The sequence below is a fragment of the Emydura macquarii genome, unplaced genomic scaffold (genome assembly GCF_026122565.2).
Source record: "Emydura macquarii macquarii isolate MOO-44397 ecotype Brisbane River unplaced genomic scaffold, CSIRO-AGI_Emac_v2 contig_3451, whole genome shotgun sequence".
NCBI lineage: Eukaryota > Metazoa > Chordata > Testudines > Chelidae > Emydura > Emydura macquarii.
The window spans coordinates 123,178-147,243 of NW_027133588.1; the positions used below are offsets into that span (position 1 = coordinate 123,178).

Sequence of the window (24,066 nt, forward strand, 5' to 3'; positions counted from 1 at the left end):
GGCCTGCAGTCGAGTCCCCAGCTGCGGCTCTCTGGCGGTGCCGGTGGCAGGGGGGGGGAGGGGCCCGGCCCCCCGGGGCAGAGCTGGAGACGGCTGCTCGGAAGCCATCGATATTTCGCAGTAATGTGCTTTCCAGACGCTGCAGCCAGGCTGCGGCTCTCCTCGGAGACGCACATTAATAGCGGCAGGGCCATTAGCCCGTCACTTGGAATCAGCGGCTGTGGCATCATCTCCCCATGCGGCTCCGCCGGCGCTGGGCCCTCGCTGCGCCTGGGGGTGGGGCGAGGCTCATGGGATTTTGACCAGGCCACGGGCAGGAAGCGGAGATGGGCTGGGACCTGCTTTCTAGGTCAGGCCGAGGTCCTGCAAAGCGTTTGGTGATCCTGCCGTGGCAGGGCTCCGGCTGGGAGCGACTGACTGCGCACGCCCCGCTCCTGCCAGGGCCTGGCGGGGGCCGTGGGCAACAGGGCACGTCCCCTGGCAGCGCCGCCAGCTATCGAGCTCGCCGCTGGCTCCCCGGACGCTGAGAGAGCCTGCGCCTGTTGGGGTCGTGTCCCACAGCCAGTCAGGACCCGGTTCGGCCGCTGGGCCACCAGCTGCCCGGGACCCACCTGCAGAGTCACAGCAGGGCGTGTTCTCCGGCCAGTGCCCGGGACAAGGAGCCTGATGCTCAGTGGGGCCTCTGGGTGCCATTGAATACAATCAACCGCAAGGACGAGGGAGCTGAGGATTGTGGGAAGGTGCTGGGGGGGGGGGCTTAGCTCCCCCCGGGATCCAGAGAAGGGAACAGGCTGCTTTCTGAAGTGCTGCCAGCCACATGTTCCTGGCGCAGCCCTGCTCCCAGGCACGGGCTGGGGCTGCAACACGACCACGCTGTGCCCGGACCCAAACACCCCCCGTTCGGTGACGTTGCACTAAGGCACTCGGCTCAGTGGTGAACAGCTCGGCAGGCTTGGCCCGTGCTTGGATCCAGGACCCTGCCGCAGGGGGGCATCAGGGAGGAGCTCCCGATAAGTGGGATGTTTTTCTCCGTGAGTTTAGTGCTGTGTGGGGGCTGCGGGTGTTTGAGTGGGTAGCAGCCTGGCTCCTGGCGCGTGGAAGCCCCCCCCCCTGGGTGCTGAAGGCCCCAGCGCCCCCTTTGCACTACAGCCACGTGCTGCAGGACAGGCTCGAGCGGGGCTGGCTGGCAGGTGGCACTGCGAGCTGGGCTGGCGCTGGGCAGGGCAGTGGGGGTGGTGCTGCTCCGCGCTGACCCTGGCTTTGTCTCTTTCTCCCCACAGGAGCAGCCAGGGTTTCATGCACATGAAACTCTCCCGAACCCAAGAGAACAAATACGTGCTGGGCCAGAACAGCCCCTTGTTCGACAGCGTGCCCCAGGTCATCCACCACTACGCCAGCCACAAGCTGCCCATCAAGGGAGCTGAGCACATGTCTTTGCTCTACCCAGTGGCTATCCGAACCCTATAGCCCATTGCACAGCAGAGGCACCCAGCTTGGGCCTGGCATGCGAGCAGTTCTCCCAGGGATGCCCACCAGCAGAGCTGGCCAGGGCAGAGCCAGGGAAGGGCTCCGGACAGCTGGCCAAAGTACAGACTCACTGGTGCAGCTGGCTCTGGGCCCGGCGCTGGGAGTGGCTGGACCACTAGCTGCCTTGGGGCTCCTTGCCAGCAGGGGAGCCCACTGGGGGCCGAGGGCACGTGCCCCTTCTCTGCGGCCAGCTGGTGTACATACCCCAGTGCAAGGACCAGCCCGACTCCCGCCGTGCACGCTGCCCCTCGCTGCTCTCCCCCTGCCTGCAGGCCTGGCCCAACTGGCTCCCAGGGTTCCCGTCAACAACGACTTCGGCGGAGTCCCAGAGACCAAGGGCAGGGGGGGGCAGGAGGGGAATTGGGAGATAATTTATTACTAAGGCAGGTAAGTGGCCCATTTCTGGAGGGGCCGAAGTTTTGGCAGCGTTGGCCTGCCCACGGCTGCTGGGAAGGAGCTGCAGCACATATACTCGTCATATATGCCTTGAACCCACATCCCTGGCCCCTTGCTGCCCCCAAATACCACGGAGAATTCCTGACACTCTTCCATAGGAGGAACGAGCAGGGGTGTGGGGTGCTGGGCTTGCTCCTGTCACCCTGTTGCATCGGAGGGGGCGGTGAGAGCAGGACCAGGCTGTTTTGCTGTGGACAAAGGCATTGGTTGGAGGAGGACAGTGCCGTGGGACGGGCCAGGTGGCCAGCTGACGCAGCTCGCTGCAGAGCTGGGGCTGTGGGCACGGGACAGTCCGCCAGCCTCCTCGGCCAAACGTGCATAGTGAGTGGGCCAGGCCAGCAACCAATAAAGCCATGCCAAGTGACCAGCCACCCTCCTTGTGAGACACGGCGCCGGCGCAGGACCAGCCCGGGCCTACCCGCTTGCCTGTGCAGCTGCAGCTCATGGAATCTCAAATGATGGGGCTTCCCTGGGAGCTGGGCTGTGGAGGGACACCCCTGTGAGCAGGTTACTGCTCCTCCCCATGGGGGTCGCATCCCTGTACCCCTCCTCCCCCGCCACCCCTCCCCCTGACATTGTGTGGCAGTCTGTTCTCCCAGTTCCAATCCAGCTCGCACCCGGGGGGAGGCAAGGTCTGGACTCCTGGCTCCCAGCCCATTGCTCAGTCCTGCCTCACCTTTAGTACAGCTGGCCCCATGGTGTCTGGGGCCCTCCCCACCCACAGCACAGAGGGCCCTGGTCCAGCAGTGAGGATGGAGGGGAGCCAGCAGACCCAGCTCTGTTCAGGACACAGCCTGGACACGTTGCAGCCCAGCCTCAGTGGGGCAGGGCTGGGGCTCAGGCATCAGTGGGCCTTGGGCTGAGCCAGGCTGGCTGCAGCAGGCGGGGGTGGTCCAGGCCAAGGCGCGACCCCCAAGCATGGAGCAGCACCACAGGTATCTGGTGCAGGATTTGCCCTGGCGTGTGCCCGGGCTGGGCTGGGAAGAGTGGGACCAAGCTGCTGGCTGATATGGAAGCACCTACTGTATCGGCCTGACACTTGCAGGCGCAGCCCCCAGTGGGTTCTTGGAGGTGGAGGTTCGGAGGCTGAGCCCAAGCCTTGAAGCGACTGACACCTCTATGCATCTGCTGGCCAAAGGTTCCCACTCCCCATCCCTGCAGCACTGCTTCCCCCAGATCCCCCTCGAGATGGACAGCTCGGCCTCACACCGCACGTCCTGCCAGGGCCAAGCTGGCACAGATGGGGATCCACGGGGGGGAGGGGCTAGGGCCAGATGGGAGCAGACTCTGGAGGGAACTACCGCCCCACACCCCTCCAGTCTCTGGCTCTGGGAGACCTAAGGGGGTTGCCAGCCTGTCTCCCTAGCAGGGCAGTGCTGGGCTGGCGGATCCCACCTGGGGGCTCCTGGCTGCCACACGGATGCCACGCTGCAAGCGCAACTCTGCATGCAGTCGTGAGCAGCGCAGGGCTCCAGGAGGGGCTGTCTGGTACTGACTCCTGCCCTCCCAGAGCCCAGTGCTAGCAGGGGGGGGGGGCCGCCTGTTGGTGCTTGTCCCACCCCCCCATCCTGCAGCCACTCCCCACGTGCAGTGAGTTAGCCCCTGCTTTTCATCCCTGCCCCCTCCACTGTGCAGGGAGCTGGTGGGTGACAATGAAGCCATCTGGCTGATGGGCCACGCTCTGACAGATACACTGACGATGCGCAGCTTGCTCTTCATCGGTACAGCAGGCAGCAAAGCAGATGATTGTTTCTGATCAGAAGCATCCATCTAGCTACCGTGCCAGGGCCAGGCAGAGACTGTGTGGCCAGGGACACGCCCACCTCCATCACCAGGAGTTTGTAGGGACAGCTGGTCCTTCACATGGGCTCTCACGGGGCTGGTGCATTGCATGTACTGTCCAGGAGCAATTAAAGCGTGGGGTGGAGCATGCACGACCTCCGGCTGAAGCAGCTGGCACCAAACTCAGCGTTACCTGGAATACACGATTCCCAGACGTCTCTGTCAATGGGGAATTGTCAGCCAGGGTGTTTCTGGCAGGGATGTGTCCTCAGCCCCGTGCTCCTCAGTATTTTTACCAATGATCTGGAAGGAAACGTCAGTTGACTGCAGGCAAAGGGTGAAGATGACTCCGAGATGAGTTGGGTGGTAAATAACAGCAAGAACCGGTCAGGTCTATTGAGCCCAGCAAGCGGGACACAATCAAACATGTTTCACCACGGCCAAATGCAAAGTCACCATCTAGGAACCCCAGCCGGCCCTGCAGAATGGAGGGGCTGTCGCCTGGACACCAGGGACAATGGAATAGAGCCATGGTTGCAAACAGCTGAATGTGAGCTCCTGGCAGGAAGGGCTCAACAGGGAGCTGGCTGCACAGACGAGGGAGACCGGTACTGGGGAGGGATGTTTGGAAAATAAGAATGCTGCTTTGCCAAAAAAAAAAAATCAAGGTTTTTGTTCTGTAGCAGAATGAAACAGCCTTTTCGTAATCATTTGCAGCAAACTATCCCAGCACAGCCACTAGCCCCGGGAACTCACCTGACTCAGGCAGAGCAGGGATTTGAACCCGGCTTTCCTACATCACAGGGAAGTGTATGCACCACCAGGCTGTAGAACCAACTAATCCACTAGCCGTTGGACCCGATCAAGATCCGGCGAATGAGGCTACAGCCCCATGGGCAGGGCACTTGCCCGGGATGTGGGAGACTCATGTTGAAGTCCTTTCTCTGAAGCAGGCAGAGCTGTTGGCTAGGCTGGGGTGGGTCTTTCTGGTTTTGCCCACAAATCCCAGCCCGGCCCTGGGAACGTTTCGTTGAAGTGGAAAGTCGGTTTTGACGACCCACCCTTTGGAATCAGCCAACAGTAAAAAGGCTTCGAGGAAGTCCTTGCTCCCAGCGTCTGTGCTGCTCGTTGAAGCGCATCCTGACGAATTGCAGAGGGAGCCACGGGACTGACATGGGGCGGGGAAGCAGATTTGCTAGTGAGAGACTAATGGAGTGCCATCTGGTTAGCTTAGCAGAGAAATGGCAGCTGTGACTTGATTCCTCCATCTACTAGTACCAACAACGGGGGGGGGGGGGGGGATTTCTAACAGCAGAAGGCTCTTAAATCTAGCAGCCAACTGCAGGATGAAAGCCAGTGGCTGAGCAGTGAAGCCAGATGAATTTGAGGTGGAAACAAGGCACTGATGTTTCACAGGGAGGGGAATTCAGCACTGGAGCCATGCACCGTGGGACATAGGAGTCTCCCTCATGTGGGGGCAGTCAATGAAGATTGGGCCTCTCGTTCCAAAAGCTCTGCCCTAGCTGAGCCAGAAGCAGTTGGGTGGGACGTAGGAATCCCTGGGTGGGAGAGTCTCTGGCCTGTGCTCAGCCTAGGTGCATGGCAGAGAATCCCAGGTAATGTTTGTGAGCCGCCCCCCTCCCTGACCATGTGTTGTGGGGCTGTGCAGGCATTAGTGAATACAGGCAGTGAGCAGGGCCAGGGGCCATGCTGGGCTGGGGGGAGGGTGGTGGCGTTGGTGGAGTAGCGCCATGGCCCTTGCGGTGAGTCCTGCGCCAGTGAGGGTGCCACGGGGGGAGAAGAGCAGAAATACACACAGCAGTCGTGGCCCTTGAAATACACGCACCACTGACCTTTGCACAGCCCCCGCCCAGGAGCCTGGAGCATGGGAGGCAGGACACGAGGACAGAAATGCAACCTCCTGGGCCAGTCAGTAGCTGACACCTTTTCCCCACCCCACTTGGGCCAGTCACTGACCTCCCCCCCCCCCCCCCCCGCCACACCTGGACAGTCACTGACCCCTTCCCCCACCCTACCTTGGCCAGTCAGTCACCACCCCTGTCCCCCATCCCAGACCAGTCAGTCACTGACAATACCCTCCCACAGACACACCTGGACAAGTCAGTTGCTGACACCCTCCGTCCCCAGCCTGGGTCAGATACTTGCTGACCCCCACCCAGCTGGGCCAGGCAGCGGCCGAATGCCCTGCAAATCTTGTCCCTCTATGAGTTGGTGCCATTTCCCCCATGCCCTGGCATCTGTGCCGGATTGTGTGGTTCTGCCCTGCGAATCCCTTGTGGAGGGGGTTGTTTTGTAGCAGGGTCTCCACTCTGCAACTGAAAGCGTCTTGCCCATGGGCCCGAATTGACGCCCTCCCACGCAGGTGGCAGTTGGCCATTCTTCCTGCAAACGTAACATTTATTGGCCAACATCAGGGCTCCCTCAAAGGGGGGGCACATGGAACTGAGCCACCCACGGGCTCCTCCCCCTCCCCTCCCCCCGGCCGGGCCTTAACACATCACCAGTGACATCACCAACACCATCCTCCAACCCAACACTGTCCTGCACTCTGTCACAGCATCACGGGATGTGGTCTATGCCCCAGCCCGTACCCCAGTCTCTCGGGAGGGATCCCTCAAATGGGCCAGGCCCCGAGGCCCCACCCAGTTCCTCCAGTACAGGCCTGTGGCCTCCAAGGGTGTCTACACTGCAGAGGAAATCCCCCGGCCCCAAGTCTCAGAGCCTGGGTCAGCGGGCTGGGGCTTGTGGTGCTGAAATGAGCAGTGTGGCCATTCAGGCTCCAGCTGGGCACTGAAACCCGGGTGAGGGGAGGGTCTTGGAGGCCGGGCTCCAGCCGGAGCGGGTACGGCTTCGTTGCTATTTTTCGCCTCACAGCGTGAGCCCAAGTCAGCGGAGCCAGGCTCTGTGGTTCACTGCCGTGGGGTGTATTTTGCAGTGTAGCCATACGCCAAGTCAGTGAGACCGGCCCTTCAGCCCCCGCGTTCCCTGTCTTCTCTCCATCACGCTCTGCGGCAAATCCAGCCTAGCCAGACACCTGTGGGAGGCTTGTTCTGCCCCCCCCCCCCCCCTCCCATTCAGGGTGCAATGTTCACAGCGATGCAGACGTTTAGCCATCGTCCACCCTGGCCAAGGCAGAGCCATCAGCCAGCCAGGCTGTGATGGACGCCATCTCACGCCCTCTGTCCTCCCAGCTCTTTGTCCCAGGTGAGCGATGCTGAGCCCCTCCAAAGGGCTGCCCTTACTCCAGCCGCTTGACACCTTGTTCTCCAGCTCAGTTCACAGGATCTGCCTGCCAGGGTGTCCTGCTGTTGGGTGGCGCTTGCACCGTCTCCCCTTGTTTTTCTGGATACTCTGGTGGTCTGGGTCAGTTTCAGAGCCAGTCCTTCCAGCCAGGGCGCTCTTGCTCGCTCACTCTCTCTCTCTCTCTCTCACACACACACACACACACTGTAAAGTACAGCAGGCCATTGAGGCACATGCAGGATTCATAAAAAGATGAGAGCAAAGTCGCACACCCCCACTACAGTAAAACTTGCTATCCCGAACCCCTGGGGATCCAAGCCATTTGCTGGTGATAGTCAGGGGTTTTCAATAGCTGGGGCGTGGGGCGGGTTCCAGCTCTTCCAGCCCTGAGGCCATGGCTGGGAGCGAGTTCCATTCTCCCCAGGGCCACGGTGGGCGCTCAGAGCATGGCCACGGTGCGGACAGGACGTTCCTCTGGCCCTAGAAGAGCTGTCAGCGCCATCCTGGCAGCCCTGGGGCTGGAGAAGCGCTCAGTCCACCCCAACCACAGCGGGCAGGGCTGGAAGTGGTGTCCAAGGACGACGTTCATGATAGCCCAAGTATTCTGGCTATTGCGAAGGGCGTTAGAGCGAGAGTCTACTGTACCCTCCAATACCCCAGCACCATCCCTGCCCCCCCAACACTGTGCTGGATCCCAGCACCACTCTGCACTCTAACGCCATCCCACCCACCCCCCAGCAATTCCCCCAGCCCCTGCTGCTGCTGCCCTCACGCACTGGCAGGAGGGGACAGGGCTCAGCAGCTCTCTGGGCCGTTCCCTGACAAGTGTCAGGTGGGGATAGGGTCCCCGGGCTGGGGAAGGGGTCCCAGCCACATGCCTCAGCACAAATGTCACCCTCTCCCTCCTAGGGGGTGGGATTTAACTCTGGAACAAGCCCCACACTGAACTCCAGCACAGCACTTCTCAAAGCCAGGCACAGACCCAGGCCAGGATCTCTAGCAGGGGGTTACACAGACTCCCCCACCCCAGCACAGCAAACAGCAAAACAGCGCTCCCCTCACCTGGCTAGACACACACACACACACACATTCTCTGCCCTGCGCCAATGCAACCCCCTACCTCCTGTGGGCCACACCCACCTGCCCATGCACTCTGGTGTTGCCTGGCTCGGTGACTGTCCGTGGCTAGGCGGGGCCGGTGGTAGCTGAGCAGTTGGATTGGGGCCGGGGGGTAGTCAGGAGAGGGGCTGGTGGGCTGCCGTGCCTGTGCAGAGGTGGCCACAGTGTCTCTCCGTAGTGTAGGAGCTGGCCTGTGTGCTGAGGCGGGGCTGGAGGCAAGCGAGCTCCGTGTGGCTCCTTAGCCACCCCTCCCCTGCTGGCCCTGGGGGCTCTTGTCCCGGGTGCTGGTCCCCATGAGCAGGGCTTATGACGCTGGGCTCGTCTGGCCCGGCATGTGTCTCTCTTTGGCTTGCTGGCAGAGGCATGTTGTGGGGGGGGGGGGGGGGGGCAGGTCCTGCTGGGTGCCACCACGTACCCCCAGAACACAGGGCAGACAGGCCAGGCACATGGGCTGTAACACAAGGAGTCCCAGCCAGGCCATTCAAGCGAGGCTGAGCCGTGAGAGCCAACCCCCGAGAGTGCAGTGTCTTGGCCAAGCCAGTGGGGAGCGCTAGTCTCAAGTGCTGGCTGGAGGCTGGGCATGGTGCTCACCAAACACTCAGCTGGAGACGCTGCCCGGGCAGCTCAACGGGCAGCCTTCGTGTTTTGCAAACACGCTGTCCTTCATTACACGTACCATTTGCCCTCAGAGTGTGTCAGCAGCCCTACAATAACACACCCGTGTGTGCAGTTTAGGGATCATCAGCACCCCTACAATAATAAAGCAGGTGTTGTGGGATAAGGAGTGCAATATCTGTTGGCTTGCAAACTGCAGAGGAGTCCAGCTGTTGTGTGAGTCAGCGCAGCCAGGGTGAGCTGTTCCTGCCCTGACTGTGGCATCGGGCAGGGGCATGGGTTGGTGAAGGCACCCAAACTGCAAACCTCTCCATGGGGATGTCTGGGGCCAAAGTGTCCTGGGGTTGCCAAGTAAGTGGCATGAGCTGATGCCATCCCAAAACTGCAGGTCTGTGAGAGCCATGTGGGTCTGGCTCCCTCGCGAACCCCATGCTGTTCCCTGCACAGGTTATTGGTGGCCGTCCCAGATCTAGACCTGCAGCCCTTCCTGGACACTCACCACCCTGCTGTGAGAAGGATCCAGATACTGGCTCCTATGTGCTTCAAGTCTCTGGAGTCTGAACCCAGGTGAGACTGGGGTCGGGGGGTCACCGGGACACTCTCCGGTTGCAGAGCCTCTAGCTTACTGGACCTGAGACCCCGGGGTCCAACTGGCCAGCCCTTGGGACTGGTGTTAACCTCTCAGCCTGTCCCTAGCTTGAACACACCCTCTCCCAGCACTCCAGCTGGGCGGGGATGCTGGGGGGGGGGGTCACAGCTTGATTCTCCACGGTCACACAGTAGGTGTAACACACAGCACAGAGCCGGCGCAGGATTCTAACACCCCCCCTGCTCTTTGCTTACCCACAGCAGAAATACCCAGCATCTCTACCAAAATAATAAACCTGAGAGGTATGCCCTGCCTCGGGTGCCCCACCGCTCCTGTGTAGTCTTTGGGCTGAGTCCAATGGCATGGGGACCATGGGGTGCAGGGTGTGGGCACGCAGGGATGCGCCGCTTGGCCGGGGCAGCTTGTCCTGCCCTCCTTCCCCCCCGCAGCGGCAATTGGCACAGGCCTTTTTCATGACCCCAGGGCTGAGCTTGGGCCCCAGGGCAGATTCAGATCCTTCTTGGTCCCCGGTGAAGTCCAGTGAATTGGGGGGGCTGCACTTGGACTGGCCCGTGCCCCCCCCCCCGCAGTCTGCATGATTCCCTGCATTGTTCTGGGGGGGGGGGGGAGGGGGTGTGACACTGTTCTAACACGTCCTGCCGAGGAAGGGGGTGGCTGGTTTCGTGACTCAGCAACACACACAGCCTGCATTCTCTCTGACAATGCTTCTGGGGCCCGAGGGCTGGGTAAGAGATGACCTCCCTGGGTGCTGGGTGCTGACAGCCTCCCACACCCCCTGGACATATGCTGCCATGGCAGTGCCCCGGCTCTGTGCACCTGAAGAGTTAGCCCACACTTGTCAAGCAGAGTTGTCACCCAGTGGCTGGGGAGGGTGCCAGGATCGGATAACAAGACCCACACCCTTAATTCTGAACTGCCTGGACTTTAGCAATTACATTCTCAACATGTGTGCCTCTGCCATAAGGAACAGCTCTGTCTCGCAGGGGAGGGGGAAGTGAAGAGAAAGGAACTCAGTGGTCCTTCCGGGAAGGGATGGGTGGGGGGGCATGGCCCGTGTGGGGGTGAGGGAAATAGTCAGTTTCAGCTGAGTAGCTTTAAATTCCTCAGTGCATCCCCAGTAACAGCTCCTGCTTGCATGAAGTACTTGTTCCCTGCATACCTAGCCAGCCACGCTTTGGCCCAAATTCCCAGCCCCACCTCTAAGTCGGAGCCTGCAGGTTTGAGCATGCAGTTTTTTGGTGTGTACCAAATCTTTGCATTTTCATGCGCAACACACACTGCCGAGTGGGAGTACCACGGAGAGCCAAGCTGTGCCAGCAAAGCCAGGCCAGAGTTTGCAAAGTGCTGTCTGTAGTGCTTGTCTGGAACGTGAGTGTTATGAATAGGACGGGTGCCAGGCCTGGCTCGTCACACAACCGTCAGTTAACTAGCCCAGTGCCACAGCAATTTCAATCCACGAGAAGGATTGTTGGGCGACAAAGGGAAGAACAGAAAGCGCGGGCCAGGCATGGAGACCATCACAGCTGGGCTGGCCCGTCGTGCCACTGGTTTGATCAGGGTGGGCTATGGCTAAACTTCTGCCTCTCTGGCTAACCCAAGGCCCGTCAGCTTCTGTAGCCAGGTGACTGATAAATGGCTCCCTTGTTTCGCAGTCTTCCTGTGTCACTGCAAATACTCCCTGCCCACTGCAGGGGACAGTACAAGCCTCCCGCAGGGGTCTGGCTTGGCTGGACTCGCTGCAAAGAGCCGTGGAAAGAGGCAGGAATCGCTGGTGGTGCTGGAGGCCCAGGCTTGGAGGCCACATGGGCCTGCCCCGGTGGAACTGTGTGGGTCTTTGGGGCCCAGCTCACGCCCAAGTGATCGGTGACAGGCTGGGGCGTAGACCCGACCCTGTGACTCCATGACAACGGTCATGGCGGGAGGAACACAGATTGTGTTGCTGGGATCCTTCCGGACTGTCCCTCTTAGACGGGTGTCAGGGTAGGGGGCCAATGCAGATAAGGCTCCAGGAACGGTCATGGTCAAGCAGAGGAGGAGATGTGACAGGTGCAAAGCAGGAAAGTCTCTGTAGGCTGGCAGAGGGGCTGGTCAAGCCAGACCACAGGTAATTTCCAGGTGAATAAACAAACTCAAATCTCAGACCATTCCAGGGTATGGTGGTCCCAGAGACCAGCTCTCCCCCCAAATCCCCATCCCCACCGATGGACTAGAGAGGCCATGGTGATAATGCGCCACTATGACCGAATGCACCCCCGTGTTCCCAGCCTACATGCTTCTGTAATAATCATTGTTAGAAAACTACGAGAAGCGTAAAGCAAGAATGAAAAGTGATGGAAATACACTGTAATAAAGGGTCATTAAAGAGAAACAGGCTTAAGAAATAAGGAGGACGTGAGCTGCAGTGAAAGTGAGAAAATTGCCAGGACTGTAATTCAAACCATCTGGATGGCATCACAAAGTGAAGCGACAGGACTAGAGAAATTGTCAGAGCGCACAGGCACTGTAAGCCAGAAAAGAGCCAGGGGATAATTGTTCAGTCAAGAAACCAACACATGGCATCAAGGAATACATAGCTTTGTTTAAGCTGGAACTCAGCACAGTAAATAAAGAGTGCACACGAGCATTGCTCAAGGTTCAGCCAAACTAACTTTTCCTTCCAGCTCTGTGCGTACAGAGGCTGAAAACGGAGCAACTGAAAAGGGAAAAGTTCCAGAGGGGTAGCCGTGTTAGTCTGTAGACAGCAAAACCAACAGGAGTCCTGTAGCACCTTAAAGACTAACAAATTTGCATCTGATGAAGTGGGTTGCAGTCCACGCAAGCTTATGCCCCCAGAAATTTGTTCGTCTTTAAGGTGCTACAGGACTCTCGGTGTTTTTGCTGAAAAGTATCATCGGTCTAGTGCATTGTGTTAGCCAATGTCGAAGTCTGTTATTTCAGAAATGTACCTCCTTACCTAGCAAGTGAGTGTAATTAAGATAATAGTAGTTAATGTGCAGTGCAGAACAGTCATCGTTTACCGGGTGGCCTACGTAGCAGTTCCCAAAACAACCAGCTCTGACTGACCTGTGATTATGCCCCACCCCATTGATTTCTGCTTTGCCCCCAATTGATTGAGAACAAACATAATTTGGCCTCTAGATTGCCCTGCTCGCAGCTCGCTTTCCTTCCCCTCTGTGGGCTCTTCCCTTCCGAGCTGGCAGGCCGCGCTGCCTGAGGAGAAGGGCACAGCCTGGGAGTGGGGAACACCAGGGTTCTCGCTGGTAACTAGCTGAGCCATCATTCCTCCTCTCTGTAAAATGGGGTGAGTGATGCCCGCCCTGTGGAAAAGCACTCGGAGATATATGGAGGGCCAGCAGCGCAGACCGGCTGAGTGCGCCCCCTGCAGGCTTGCTTGAGATGCAGCACAGCCGGGGGAGGGGTCGAATCGCAGCCAAGCCTTTGTGAATCTCTGGGGCAGCACCTGCAGCCTGAACATGCGTGGGGCCAGACCCTGCAGAGACAGAGCGTCTTATGGGGCTTAGGCAGCCATCCTCGAGCGAGCAGACCCCACCTCGGTGTGTGGGGAAGGGGGGAAGCAACTTGTTAGAGCGTGGGCCTTGTGCTCTCAGACCTTAAACACAGCAGGGCATGAGGGAGGGAGGGAGAAACCCTGTGGGCTGAGCCAGGAATCCCATCTCTCCAACATGGCTCTGCATCCCATCACGCTGGGCGCAAGTGAGATGCAGGGGACACTGGGGTGGTGATCAAACCCTGCCGAGAGGGGGGAGGGGGGGCTTGTTCAGGCAGCTGTCACTCACTCCTGGAGCTCTGCTGATGCTGTTACCATGGGACCCACTTCCACAGAAATCTGCCGGGAGCTGTGCGGGCAGATGCCACACGGCTCTGGTGGAACGTGAAACATCCCCGCGCTCGCCTGCCTGGCTGAATTCCAACCAGGAGCAGTCGACACCTGCGCCAGTTCCACCCCGCATCTCCACCCGGCTCTGTGATGCTTCCTGGGATACCCGGGGCGTGCGGCACCTCTCTACCACCTGCACTTAGTGTGAAGACGCTTTGTCTGTGCCAGCCAGAGGGCAGCGCCGCAACCCACCGGCCCCGGGCAACACAAGCACTCCTCTCTAGGCCTCGCGGGCCCCACGCCCTCTCTGTCTACAGCTCAGCGATAGACACAGCTCAAACCTCGAGTCCCGCGAGCAAATCCCTGCCCCACTGGACGCTCACAGTATTCACAGATTTGCTGCTTCCAAAGAAGCCGCGCGTCCCATCTTACCCGTTCCACCTCCATTCCAGTTAACACCCAGTGCTTGGATACGTTTATAGTGAAAACAAGGCTACATTTATTTAACAAAGCCCAGAAACTCAAGTGATCGCAAGTAGAATTGGAAACAAGTGGTTACATATAAAATAAAATCATAACACGCATCCTAGAGCCTAGACTTAGTTAACCAGTCACGTTCACTTCTTGCAGAGTAATACTCACCCAACGTCCCTGCGGCACTTTACAGCCAGGCTTGGTTGCGATCCACCTTTCACGCTGCCAGCTTGTCTCCTCAGGGAAGGACCCAGTGTGTCCCTTGGCCCCCAGGATACACATGTCCCATCCTGTGTCATATGTCATAAAAAGGACACCCCTGCTGTCGGTTTCTTCCTGTAGATTTCCTTTCCTGTAAATTTTGCAATCTTTCAGCTCACGCCTGGCCCAGTCTACAGATAGGCTCACGTTGTGAGGCAGCCAAATACACAACACACAACTAGTCAGACAGGCAGGCAGCAGCAATTACCTCCTGCCGGACAGGACCACGTCTGAGATATGGCACATCCTAGTACCTGCCTTAACACCCAGCCCTTAAGAACACGCTTTTCAGTGCAGACGCATAACGCCCGACATATGATCCGTACAGACGCTGCGCAGTGAGTGTGATGGCCAGTGGGCACCTGGCCCTCAGTAGAGAGCCCATATGCCCCACATCGGTCAACTGTTCTGCAGGTATCTGAGCCGGGGGATCCCTGGAAACCCCTGTGCCCTCTGCCCGTCGACACCACAGGGATGCCTGGGTCACAGTCGTCCTGCAAAGAGCGCACGGCCTCCCTGGGTGTACCTGGGTTTCATGTGCATTCGGCACAGTCTGAGCCGCCATTGCCACCTCCGTTTGGTACAGTTCCTATTGCTACGGCTGACTCCCTGGCGCTGCCTGGGGGGCAGTGAGCTGGATGGCCGCCGCACGGGCAGGCACCAGCACCTGCTGAGCTCTGGCTGCAGAGGGGCTCCTCCCCATCATCAATCGCCTTCTCCCAGCCCCGCCGGCAGCCTCCCCTGGGCACGTGGGGGGGGGGGGCTGCGTGGCAGAGCCTCTATGCGTCCACGAACTCCCGTGCACATGCTCAGCGGACCGCCAGGCAGGCCCAGCCAGAGGGCCCGGGCTGCTGGGACTGTAACCAGCGGGAGTGGCCGAGTCACCCAAAAGAGAACAGCCTGAGCCCTCGCCTCGTCCTGAGCAGAGAACTGCATCCCGTGGCACCCGCTGTGGCCTGGCCCCAGGAACCCCGCACTGGGAGGGACCTCAGCAAAGGCCAGTTCAGTGGGAACCGTCCCCATCACTTCACGGGGCGCGGGGTCAGGCCCTCAGGGTGGAGGTTGGGGGTATTTCAGGTGAGGGAGGTCCAGGCAATCGGCTGTGCCACAAGCGAGGCGGTGGGGGGTAGAGTTGGCGGTTTGGTGGCGCACAGGGCCACCTACTTGGAGCCTGGGCACGGTTGCCAACCTTGCATCTTAGTTGTTACTGACAGGAAGCTCTGAAGGTGACTTTTTTTTTTACACACACAGCAAACTTGTTACTGGCATCGCTAAAAATACCATAAACCGTACAATAAGGGCACAAAAGCGTGCACTCACGCGCAATATTCTGTACGCAGGAATGCAGAATGACGCAATTGTTTTAGCAGCGGTTAAGTGATCAGTCTGCTTCGGGCGTGTACAATACTAGAAACAGGCAATGGATAAAGTCCTGGTCGGTGCAGTTTTATGATACAAGGAGTGATTCTGAATGACGACAATCAGCGTCAAAACACACTATGTTTTATTTCTACCCAATTTCACCGACATTTTCATTTTTTTATGGGTTTACAGACATTGTTAAAAATTGTACATTTTTTTACTGCCTGTCCGTACATTTACGGACGGTTGGCAACCCTGTGTACCAGCCGCTCTCCGGCTGAGCTGAAGGGAGCAATCTCCTGGCTGACAGACTGGCCAGGAGGATGATGAAAGACCCCCCCCCCCCCAAAGGAGGGGCAGTGGCCTAAGTCACAACAGCACGCAGGGCTTGGCTGGGGCCGCGTGAGTGCAGCTGACCGCTCGATGTGCTTTCGCACACAGCGACATCACCCTGCAGGAGCAAAGACACAGCCCCGGGACAGCCCTGACTACAGGCCGCGACCTGCTCTCGGCCCCTGCACCCAGGACCCGGCTGCTGCTGCCTAGCACCATTTGCTGGGGCTGCGGTGCCGGGCGGGGCAGTTTGGCGACGGGGTGTCGGCTTCCCTAGGGGAGCAGCAGGGTGTGATCTGGGGTGGACGGCCTGGGAATGGCGCCACAGCTGCTTTCTTGCGTGTTCGTTTCCTAGCCGTGTGTTGCCGGCAGCTGCACGTCCGCCCAAGCCCTTGTCGTGCCACACTCAGCCCGACTCCCGTCACTCCCCGTGCGGGTTTGGCCCAGCCCAGGCCATTAGCAACAGGAAGGGGGGGTGTGGGTGGACGGGGAAAGTGGGTCTCCACAACACAGCTCCGTCTATTGCCTGCTCTTCGGGCCATGATCAGTGCCGTTCGCATGCCCGTGCAGATGCGGCTGGGTCTCTGGGAGCGCTGCCCCAGGGGGAGGGGAACACGCGCATGTTTTCCAGATGGCAGGGGATGACCAGGAGGGAGCAGATCCAGAGTCAGACCAGAAGGGAAGCCCCATGGACTATCCAGCCCAGCAACCTGCCCCAAAGAAACCATGCACTGGAGGGCTGCATTGTGAGTCTGGAGAGGGCAGAGGAGTAATGGATGGATTGGATGTGGGGCAGGGATCTGGAGGGGTAGAGGGTAAGGGATAGACTGGATGTGGGGCAGTGGTCTGGAGGGGCAGAGAGGTAAAGGATGGATTGGATGTGGGGCGAGGAGCTGGGGATGGAGGGGTAAGGGATGTATTGATGTGGGGCTGTGGGGCAGAGGGTAAGGAATAGATTGGATGTGGGGCAGGGGTCTGGAGGGGCAGAGGGGTTAGGGATGGGGTGACAATGACGGGGTGGAGCAGACATGGATCCTAGAGAAATCTGTTTTCAGAAGCACCGGTTCCTCGGTCTCTGCCGCTGGCCCCGACCGGAGCAGCCTGCAGTGCAGCAGTCCATAAATAAATCGTGGCCCTACATAAGGCTCCCTGGTGCCAGGTTCTTTTGACACAGCTTCCTGCATTTCACGTGATTTGGGAGAAGTTTCATTGAGCGGGCACCAGGGAAGCATCTCGGGCGACATCATGAGCCACCCACAGCGGAGCAGAGGAAGGCAATTAATTATTATTAATGCCCAGGTCTCATTAGACTGGAGCAGTCATCTCCTGTGTGCTCATCACTAACAAGCCCTGGCACAGGGCTGCCCCCTCGTGTCACTTGGCTGGAACTGCGAGAGCTGTTCCTTGTTTGTTAAAAACCTCATTCTTTGGGCTCTGTGGCTTTTCCTTGCCCGCAGCAGGCTGGCAACCTGCCTGGCGTGAAGGTTGCCCGCCACGTCCCATATAAGACCCTGGTTTCAGTTGCTTGCAACGTTGCCAAACTTTTAACGGTTTGGGCTGACGTTTTCCGTGCCGGGCGTCTGTCCAGCTGTGTGTGTATTTGGGGAAAGAGAAGGGCTGGGGGTGAGGGGCTGTGCTGTGATCTCTCCCGCTCTTGCTGGGAAGACGCCAGACAAGGACATTCTGCCGGCTCGGGGCTTTTCGCTAACGAGAGCGTTGGTCCAGCATGGGCCCCAGCGTGGTCAGAGGCAGGGCGATTGGTCTCAGGAACCCAGGGGTGTCAGCGGCCTTCCCTGGTGACCCCCAAGGGAAAGTTCTTGACCTTTACTCTTAGTTTTTCCAAGGCACAGCTCTCCCCCGTTCCCCTCTGCAGCAACTCCTGGCCAAGTCTGCTGGCAAATCTGGTGCAGGGCCCTGGTGAGTCATGCAGCCCATCCAGCATGAATTAAATCATTTCTATGGAAACCCCTAATGTAGTGGTTGTTGGCTCAGGCCTCAAGACACTGCAGATCTGCACGGAGGCGTAGAGTGGCTCACATTCTCCAGGCTGCTTGTCCAACAGCCCCACCATCCAGCCAATGGTCAGCCCAGGAAAACAGTCTTTAAGAGGCTGGCATGAGCTTCATTTGGTTCTAGATCCAAAGGAGCCATTTTAGACTAGATCCAAATCAGAAACAGCAGCCCAGTTTCTTGATTCCCATCCTGCACCACAAGGTGCGCCGTGCTGCCAGTCAGTCCAGCTGGGCACAGCCCTCCATGCTGCCAGCTTACCCACCAGCCTGGCTTGGCTGTTGCACCATTCCTGCCTTGCAGCTCATGTCCCAGCTGTGTAGTAGGCGGCGGCTGGCGCTTGATGACCGGCAAATGGAGCATCCGTGCGCTAGTCCAATAGCACGAAAAAACATCCAGCTCAGTTTTCAGTGGCAAATGCACGCTCCCAGTCCTGGGGCCGGGGGGGAGAGTGTTTACACTGGGCACTGTGTCGCCTTCATTGTGACAGGAGGTTTGCATTTGCTCCTGAGTTTAATGTTGCTTGAACAAAGCGGAAACCCTGATTCGCTCGCCTCAAATTAGCCTGAAGTGACAAATATCTTTGTAAATTATCAACACAGCACAGAAAAAATGAGGCCATGATTGCAAATAACCCTGTCATGGGTAACATAGAAATGCAAATAACAGCTGGCTTGAAATAAATCAAGTGGAGGAGTCCAGCTAAATACCCTTTTTATTTTTTTATTTTTTTTGGAGGGGAAGCTGTCACAGAGAACTAAATTCATTGCAAGAAATATTGGCTCCAGCAGCAGCGGGGCTGCCGATTGATGGGGAGCCACTGTACAGGCAGCTTGGTGGCGTTCACGTGGGGCGCACAGCAGGAATACTGACGAGCCAGCGATCTGCGCACTTCACGCCTGCTCTGTGCGTGACAGTGATGGGCCAGCACTGAGGCCCTGATTCAGCAAAGCACTTGAGCGTGCTTGGTGCTTAAAACGGTCCCTGCTCCGCCAAGTGTTTAAGTAGGTGCGTAAAATTAAGCACCTGTTCCAGTCCTCTGCTGAGTTGGGGACTGCAAGCACTGAGTTCCCTGCATGAAGGGTTCACCCAGCGTACCTGTCCTGGCTGCTAACCCCTCTGCAACACGTCCTGCCCCCGCAGCAGCCACTCAAACTCCAGCAATCGCAGCTAACTGATCTGCGTCCCCTTCGAACAATAACCAGGCCATGCGTCTTTGGGGGTTTGCTTTAAAATGCCAAGTTACATGGGGCAGGGATGCAAAGCTTATTTTGGGGGAGAAGGGGCGGGGTCTCTTTATACAAAGCAGGGGCCCCCCAGTGGTCTATTTTCCAGCATTTATTCTGAGAGCAAGCACGTGCAGGCCGGAGGGCTGTAATGCCATAGAAGAAGGGGGGGCCAGTCCTATGCTGACTTGGTGGCTATAGGAAATTGGTAGTTATGTTTAAAGTAACTGTCTAACCCAGGTAGCAACCGACTCCATCCTGCTTGCCACGCAAATCCCAAACTCCTCTTCATTTGAATGCAAAATCAGGCCCAGGTTTTCCCAGACCTGCTTTGTTGATGCTTCCTTCCTGTTTGTTTTCAGCAGTTTCACCTCATGCCTGTCATGTGTAATGAGGAGCTGAGGATAAAGGATTCAGCAGTGCCTCGAGCCAAATGGAAAGGTGGAATTCATTCGCATCTCCCTCTGGCGTGCGCATCATTTCATCTCAGAGCTCCTCCGAGATGTCTGGGACCACTTTAGGACTATTGTAGGCGACAGCTTCTTAGTTAAAATGGTGCATTGTTGTTTCAGGTAGCGTTTAAGTTTTTCATTGTGTATTCGCTGTGTTAGACTCAGGTGCCAGCCGAGCTGTGCTGATTTAACCAGCTGAAAAATCTGGCCTTTAGATTAAGGAAACAAAATAATACTATGGTTCAAAAAGCCCCTGACCTCTGGACAGAGCAAGGCAGGGCGGGAACACAGCACTTTCCTCAAGCGCACGTTGGTGAGTGTTTCATACCTTGGCCATCACCCTCACACCCAGCCCTGGGCTGCTTCTAATGCTGGGGCCCCCAACAGCGCTGATTTGCTGTATTCCCTTAGCAGGTCCATCTTGGCCAGGTGGCAGGGTTACGGTCACAGCCTGCTGGCAAACGACAGGAGCCCTCGAGTCTTGCAGCCTGCCCACCTTTTGCCACGGACTGAACTGTTAGTCCCCCAGCCGTGTTCCTCCAAATTTCAGAAGCAGCAGCAGCCCCTTCCTGGGGGCAGGAAAATGGGGGATGGAGGGGGTTTGCGCTCCGTAAATGGCTTCCCCGTGGGAACAATAAGCATCAATAGTTGTGATGAATTACCTTTATTTGACAAAGCGCCATTCGCACAGGAGTCTCGTTAACGCTGCATGTGAATATCACACAGCACACGGAACGGCAATGGGACAGCGCACACATGCGCGATGGCCACTGCAGCGGTCACGCTCGCAGTGCACACCTGGGCACAGCCACGATCGGTGTCACGCCCACAGTAGATGGATGCTAAGGCTGGTGTTCCTGACCTGGCATCCCCGGGGGCACGTGCAAGTACTTTCCCCTTTGTACTGTCTCTTACCTCGGCCTCTGGGAGATGAATCTTGCCCTGGCCCTGTCTGTGGGAAGCTAGCTACGAGATGTCCAAGGTGAGGATCAATCTAGTTCGCTAGCTATTCCCATATACATCTAGCTAGCTAGTTAGCTCCACAGACACCTTCTATCTATCCATCCATCCCCATACACGTCCCACTATCTATCCCTCTATCTCATTTACTTTGCTGCCATGCCAGTGGTTGGGTTTAGCGTGCCGGTGCTGGGTGGTGCTGATAGCCTGTGAGATACAGGCGGTGAGACCAGGTGACCTCGTCGTGGTCCCCTCTGGCTTTGAACGCGGTGATTTTCTGTAGTGGCCGAGTGCTTCAGTGTTGACTATATTCCGCAGTCTGGTGTAAAAATCAGCAGAACCAAGTACCAGACGTTCTGCCCACGGCTACATGGACACTGGCTCCTTCATTTCATACTCCCCTAAAATCCAGCCTCATTCTCAACTTTTTCTCTTGTTGGAGTCCCTTTGTTGCCGAGAGGTGGACAGTGGCTGTAACTCTAGGGCCTGATTCTGATGCTACAGGCACCATTTTTACACCCTTGACTCCAATGGCGATATTCCTGATTGTCCAGGTCACCGTTATCGTGGTCTTTTCCTTTCACTTGTTGCTCAGCGATGACCCATGTGGCATTGAGGTGATGCCAAACCCTTTCCATTGGGGTGTGTAGCAGTGACAAGGATTTCACCTGATTTTTCACAATAAGGGGAATAAATATAGGAACAACTTACCTAGGGCCGTTCAGGTTTCTCTAGCACTTGAAGTCTTTACATCAAGACCAGGCACCCTTTCCAGTTCTATTATAAGCGATTAGGCTGGTGCAGGGCTCACGGGGTAGGTTCTCTGGCCTGTTATACAGGAGGATAGGGTCCTGGGGAGCAGCACTTACGGGGGGCGTAGGAGTGTGGGAGGCATTTCCTTAGCTTATCACACTCAGCTTCTCTCAAGTTAGTGTTGTGGGTTTTGTGTATTTCTTGGAGGTCTTATTTTTCCACTGCCAATCTCCATGATCTGAGGTCCTGAGCGCCACGTTGGCAAAAGTTTGGGTAATGACTGTTGAATTGTGATGGTCTGAGACGCGAGCCCTGTGGGACCCCACTAGCACCCCTCCTTCCCCAGTGGATGATTCCATGTTAACAGCTGCACGTGGCGCTCTAGCACATAGCCAGGCTCAGTTCATTGATATGGGCTGTATTGATACGATAGAGTGATGGTGGCATGGATCGGTGGCAAAGTCCTGGATGGAGGGATGGCGTCTCCGTTTCCTGGGCACATACTGCAGGGAACCCTGGTGCTTTAGCAGTGAGAAATGATTCTCTGACGAACCATCAGGGGACGTGTGCATGGACACAAAGACCCGGTCGCAGGCCTATGCGGCACAATAGAAATGCAGCGGCCGCTGTGCAAGCCTGGAATCACACACAGCCAGGAGGGTAGAAAAATCAGCCCCTCGGTCTATTTCCTTTCCCCCTACACACTGTTCTGCAGCATCCAGCCACCACACTAGCGCCTGGGAAGTTACTGAAGTTCCCTGCTACCCTTTCAAGGGCTGTGCATCTAATTCAGTGCCACCAGAACAATCTGCTAAGCCTTGCTCAGCTCCCGTTTCCCTTCTGTTCCTGAAACAGATGGTCCTGCACTGCCCTTGTTCTCCTGATTGAAGACAGCGGGATTATGGCATTAATTAGAGACAGATGCTGCCTGCGCAGTGGGGCTCTGCTAGAAACAACCACAGAAAACGGGGCTTTTCTTAGAGGGTTTTTTGCTTCAGTGGTTTAGTGTTTAATGTGCTGGGACAGTCCCCCCGCCCTGCTGCAGTGCTCCGTTTGTAGCCCAGACAGCAGCTGCAAAAACCACTGCAGTCAGTAAGTGACTTGGCTATGCCTCCCACTTCAGATTCTTTTCCTAGGCTTGAGGTCTCATCCCCACATCTCATTAGACTCCCTCCCTCCCTCCCTCCCAAACCAACCAAACCCTTCCCCCTTGACCAAACACGCCATGTCCCTTCTCTGAGCCTCAGCGCCCTCGCTCCAGGCCAGCTTCCCATCTTTGAGGGGCGCTAAATGGGGTGCTCAGGGATGGCCCTCCTTCCTAGGCGCTGACTGGCTGCTCTACTCACATTTCACAGGCCTCAGTACCTCTTACAGGGTAGAAACAAAACCAGAATGCATCACCCCACCTTTGGCCTAGTCAGCTCTGAAACTGACAAGAGATCGTCAGAGACAAAGTGGGGGAAGTAAAATCTTTTGTTGGACCAATTTCTGTTGGCGAGAGAGACGGACTTTGGAGCTTACATGGAGATCTTCTTCGGGTCAAGTCTGCTCAAGCAACCGCCCTGAGACCACCACACCCCCCAGGACAGCAGATCGATTTCTGCAAAAGAACTGGGGAGCAGGAGAAATCAGGTGTGAGCTGAACTCATCAAAATGGGTTCTGAAGGAGTTCAACATCTGGGCTGGGGTTTGGGCTTCTTCCTTTCAAGCGACACTCTCTCTGTTCTTATATAGCCCACATCGATGTAGTTATATGAGCAGCTACAGCGAGTGGAAAGTGGCTCTGTCAGTCATTATATACTTTGTTCCCCAGTTAAGCTCTTCATAATGAATGAGTGGTTTCAGGAAAATAAGCATGTTGCAAGCCTGGGTAATGAAGGAAGTAAGTTTGCTCCATAATGGGATTAGTTTTGCTGGAAATGTACTTCATCACGTATTTGTCAGTCGACTGCTGGCAGCTGACTCCAGAAGCATGTCCAGCATTATCTGGAAGTTATCCAGAGGGACTTAGTGATTAGCCCGTGCTCTAATACTTGGCAGAGTGCAGTAACTGCAAAATAACCAGCCTTTTTAAAAAAACCGTCTCACATAACCAGCCTTACCAGGGTGATGAAGAGATGATGCAGGTGAGACTTGTACCCCTTCCTCCCAGAACCAAGCCATGTTTGCTCAAAACTCCCAGACAGTTCAGTTATATATGGCAATAAACTAGCTCCACTCCCCTGCTCCCACATCTCACCCCGCTCCTCTGAACCTGTAATGTAATTAATGCAGTTCAGCATGGGCTAAGGAGAATAGATCCGTCAGCCTACCTTGATAAATACTTTTGGATGAGATTACAAGTTTGGCTGATAAGAGTAATAGTGTTGACATAATATGCTTAGACTTCTGGAAAGCCTTTGACTTGGTACTGCATGACATTTTGATTTGAAAAACTAGAATATAAAGAATGAACACAGCACACATTAAATGGATTAAAATTAGCTAGCTGATAGGTCTCAAAATGTAACTGTAAGCAAGGAATTATCACTGAGCAGGTGTGTTCCCTGTGGGCTCCCACAGGGATCATGGCCCTATGCTATTTAATGTTTTCAAATCAATGACCTGGAAGAAAACAAAATCATCAGTGATAAAGTTTGCAGATGACACAAAAATTGGGGGAGTGGAAAATAATGAAAAAGGACAGGTCACTGAGGCGCTAGCTGAGTCGCTTGGGAAACTGAGTGCAAGCAAAAATATGCATTTGAATACAGCTAAATGTAAACGTTGAGATCTCGGAACAAAGACTGCAGGCCGTCCTTACCAAAGGGGGGACTCTAGCCTGGGAAGCAGAGAGCCTGAAAAAGATCTGGGGGTTGGGGTGGGCAAACACTGTGATGATTTGGCCAAAAGACCCAATGTGATCCTGGGATGTATAAAGAGGGGAATCTTGAATAGGAGCAGAGAGGTTATGTTACCTCTGTATCTGGCACTAGTGTGACTGCTGCTCCAATTCTGTGTCCAGTTTTGATGCCCACAGTTCAT

At 56.7% G+C, this 24,066-nt stretch overlaps 1 protein-coding gene across 1 annotated transcript in view; it reads left to right on the forward strand.

The window, feature by feature from the left end:
• Positions 1–2,994, forward strand: part of SHF (Src homology 2 domain containing F) — a 56,966-nt gene extending 53,972 nt beyond the window's left edge. The window contains exon 7 of the mRNA XM_067534736.1: positions 1,281–2,994. Within this exon, the coding sequence (XP_067390837.1) occupies positions 1,281–1,467 (187 nt within the window). The 3' untranslated portion in view covers positions 1,468–2,994. The remainder of the gene's footprint in view (positions 1–1,280) is intronic.
• Positions 2,995–24,066: the final 21,072 nt, after the last annotated feature.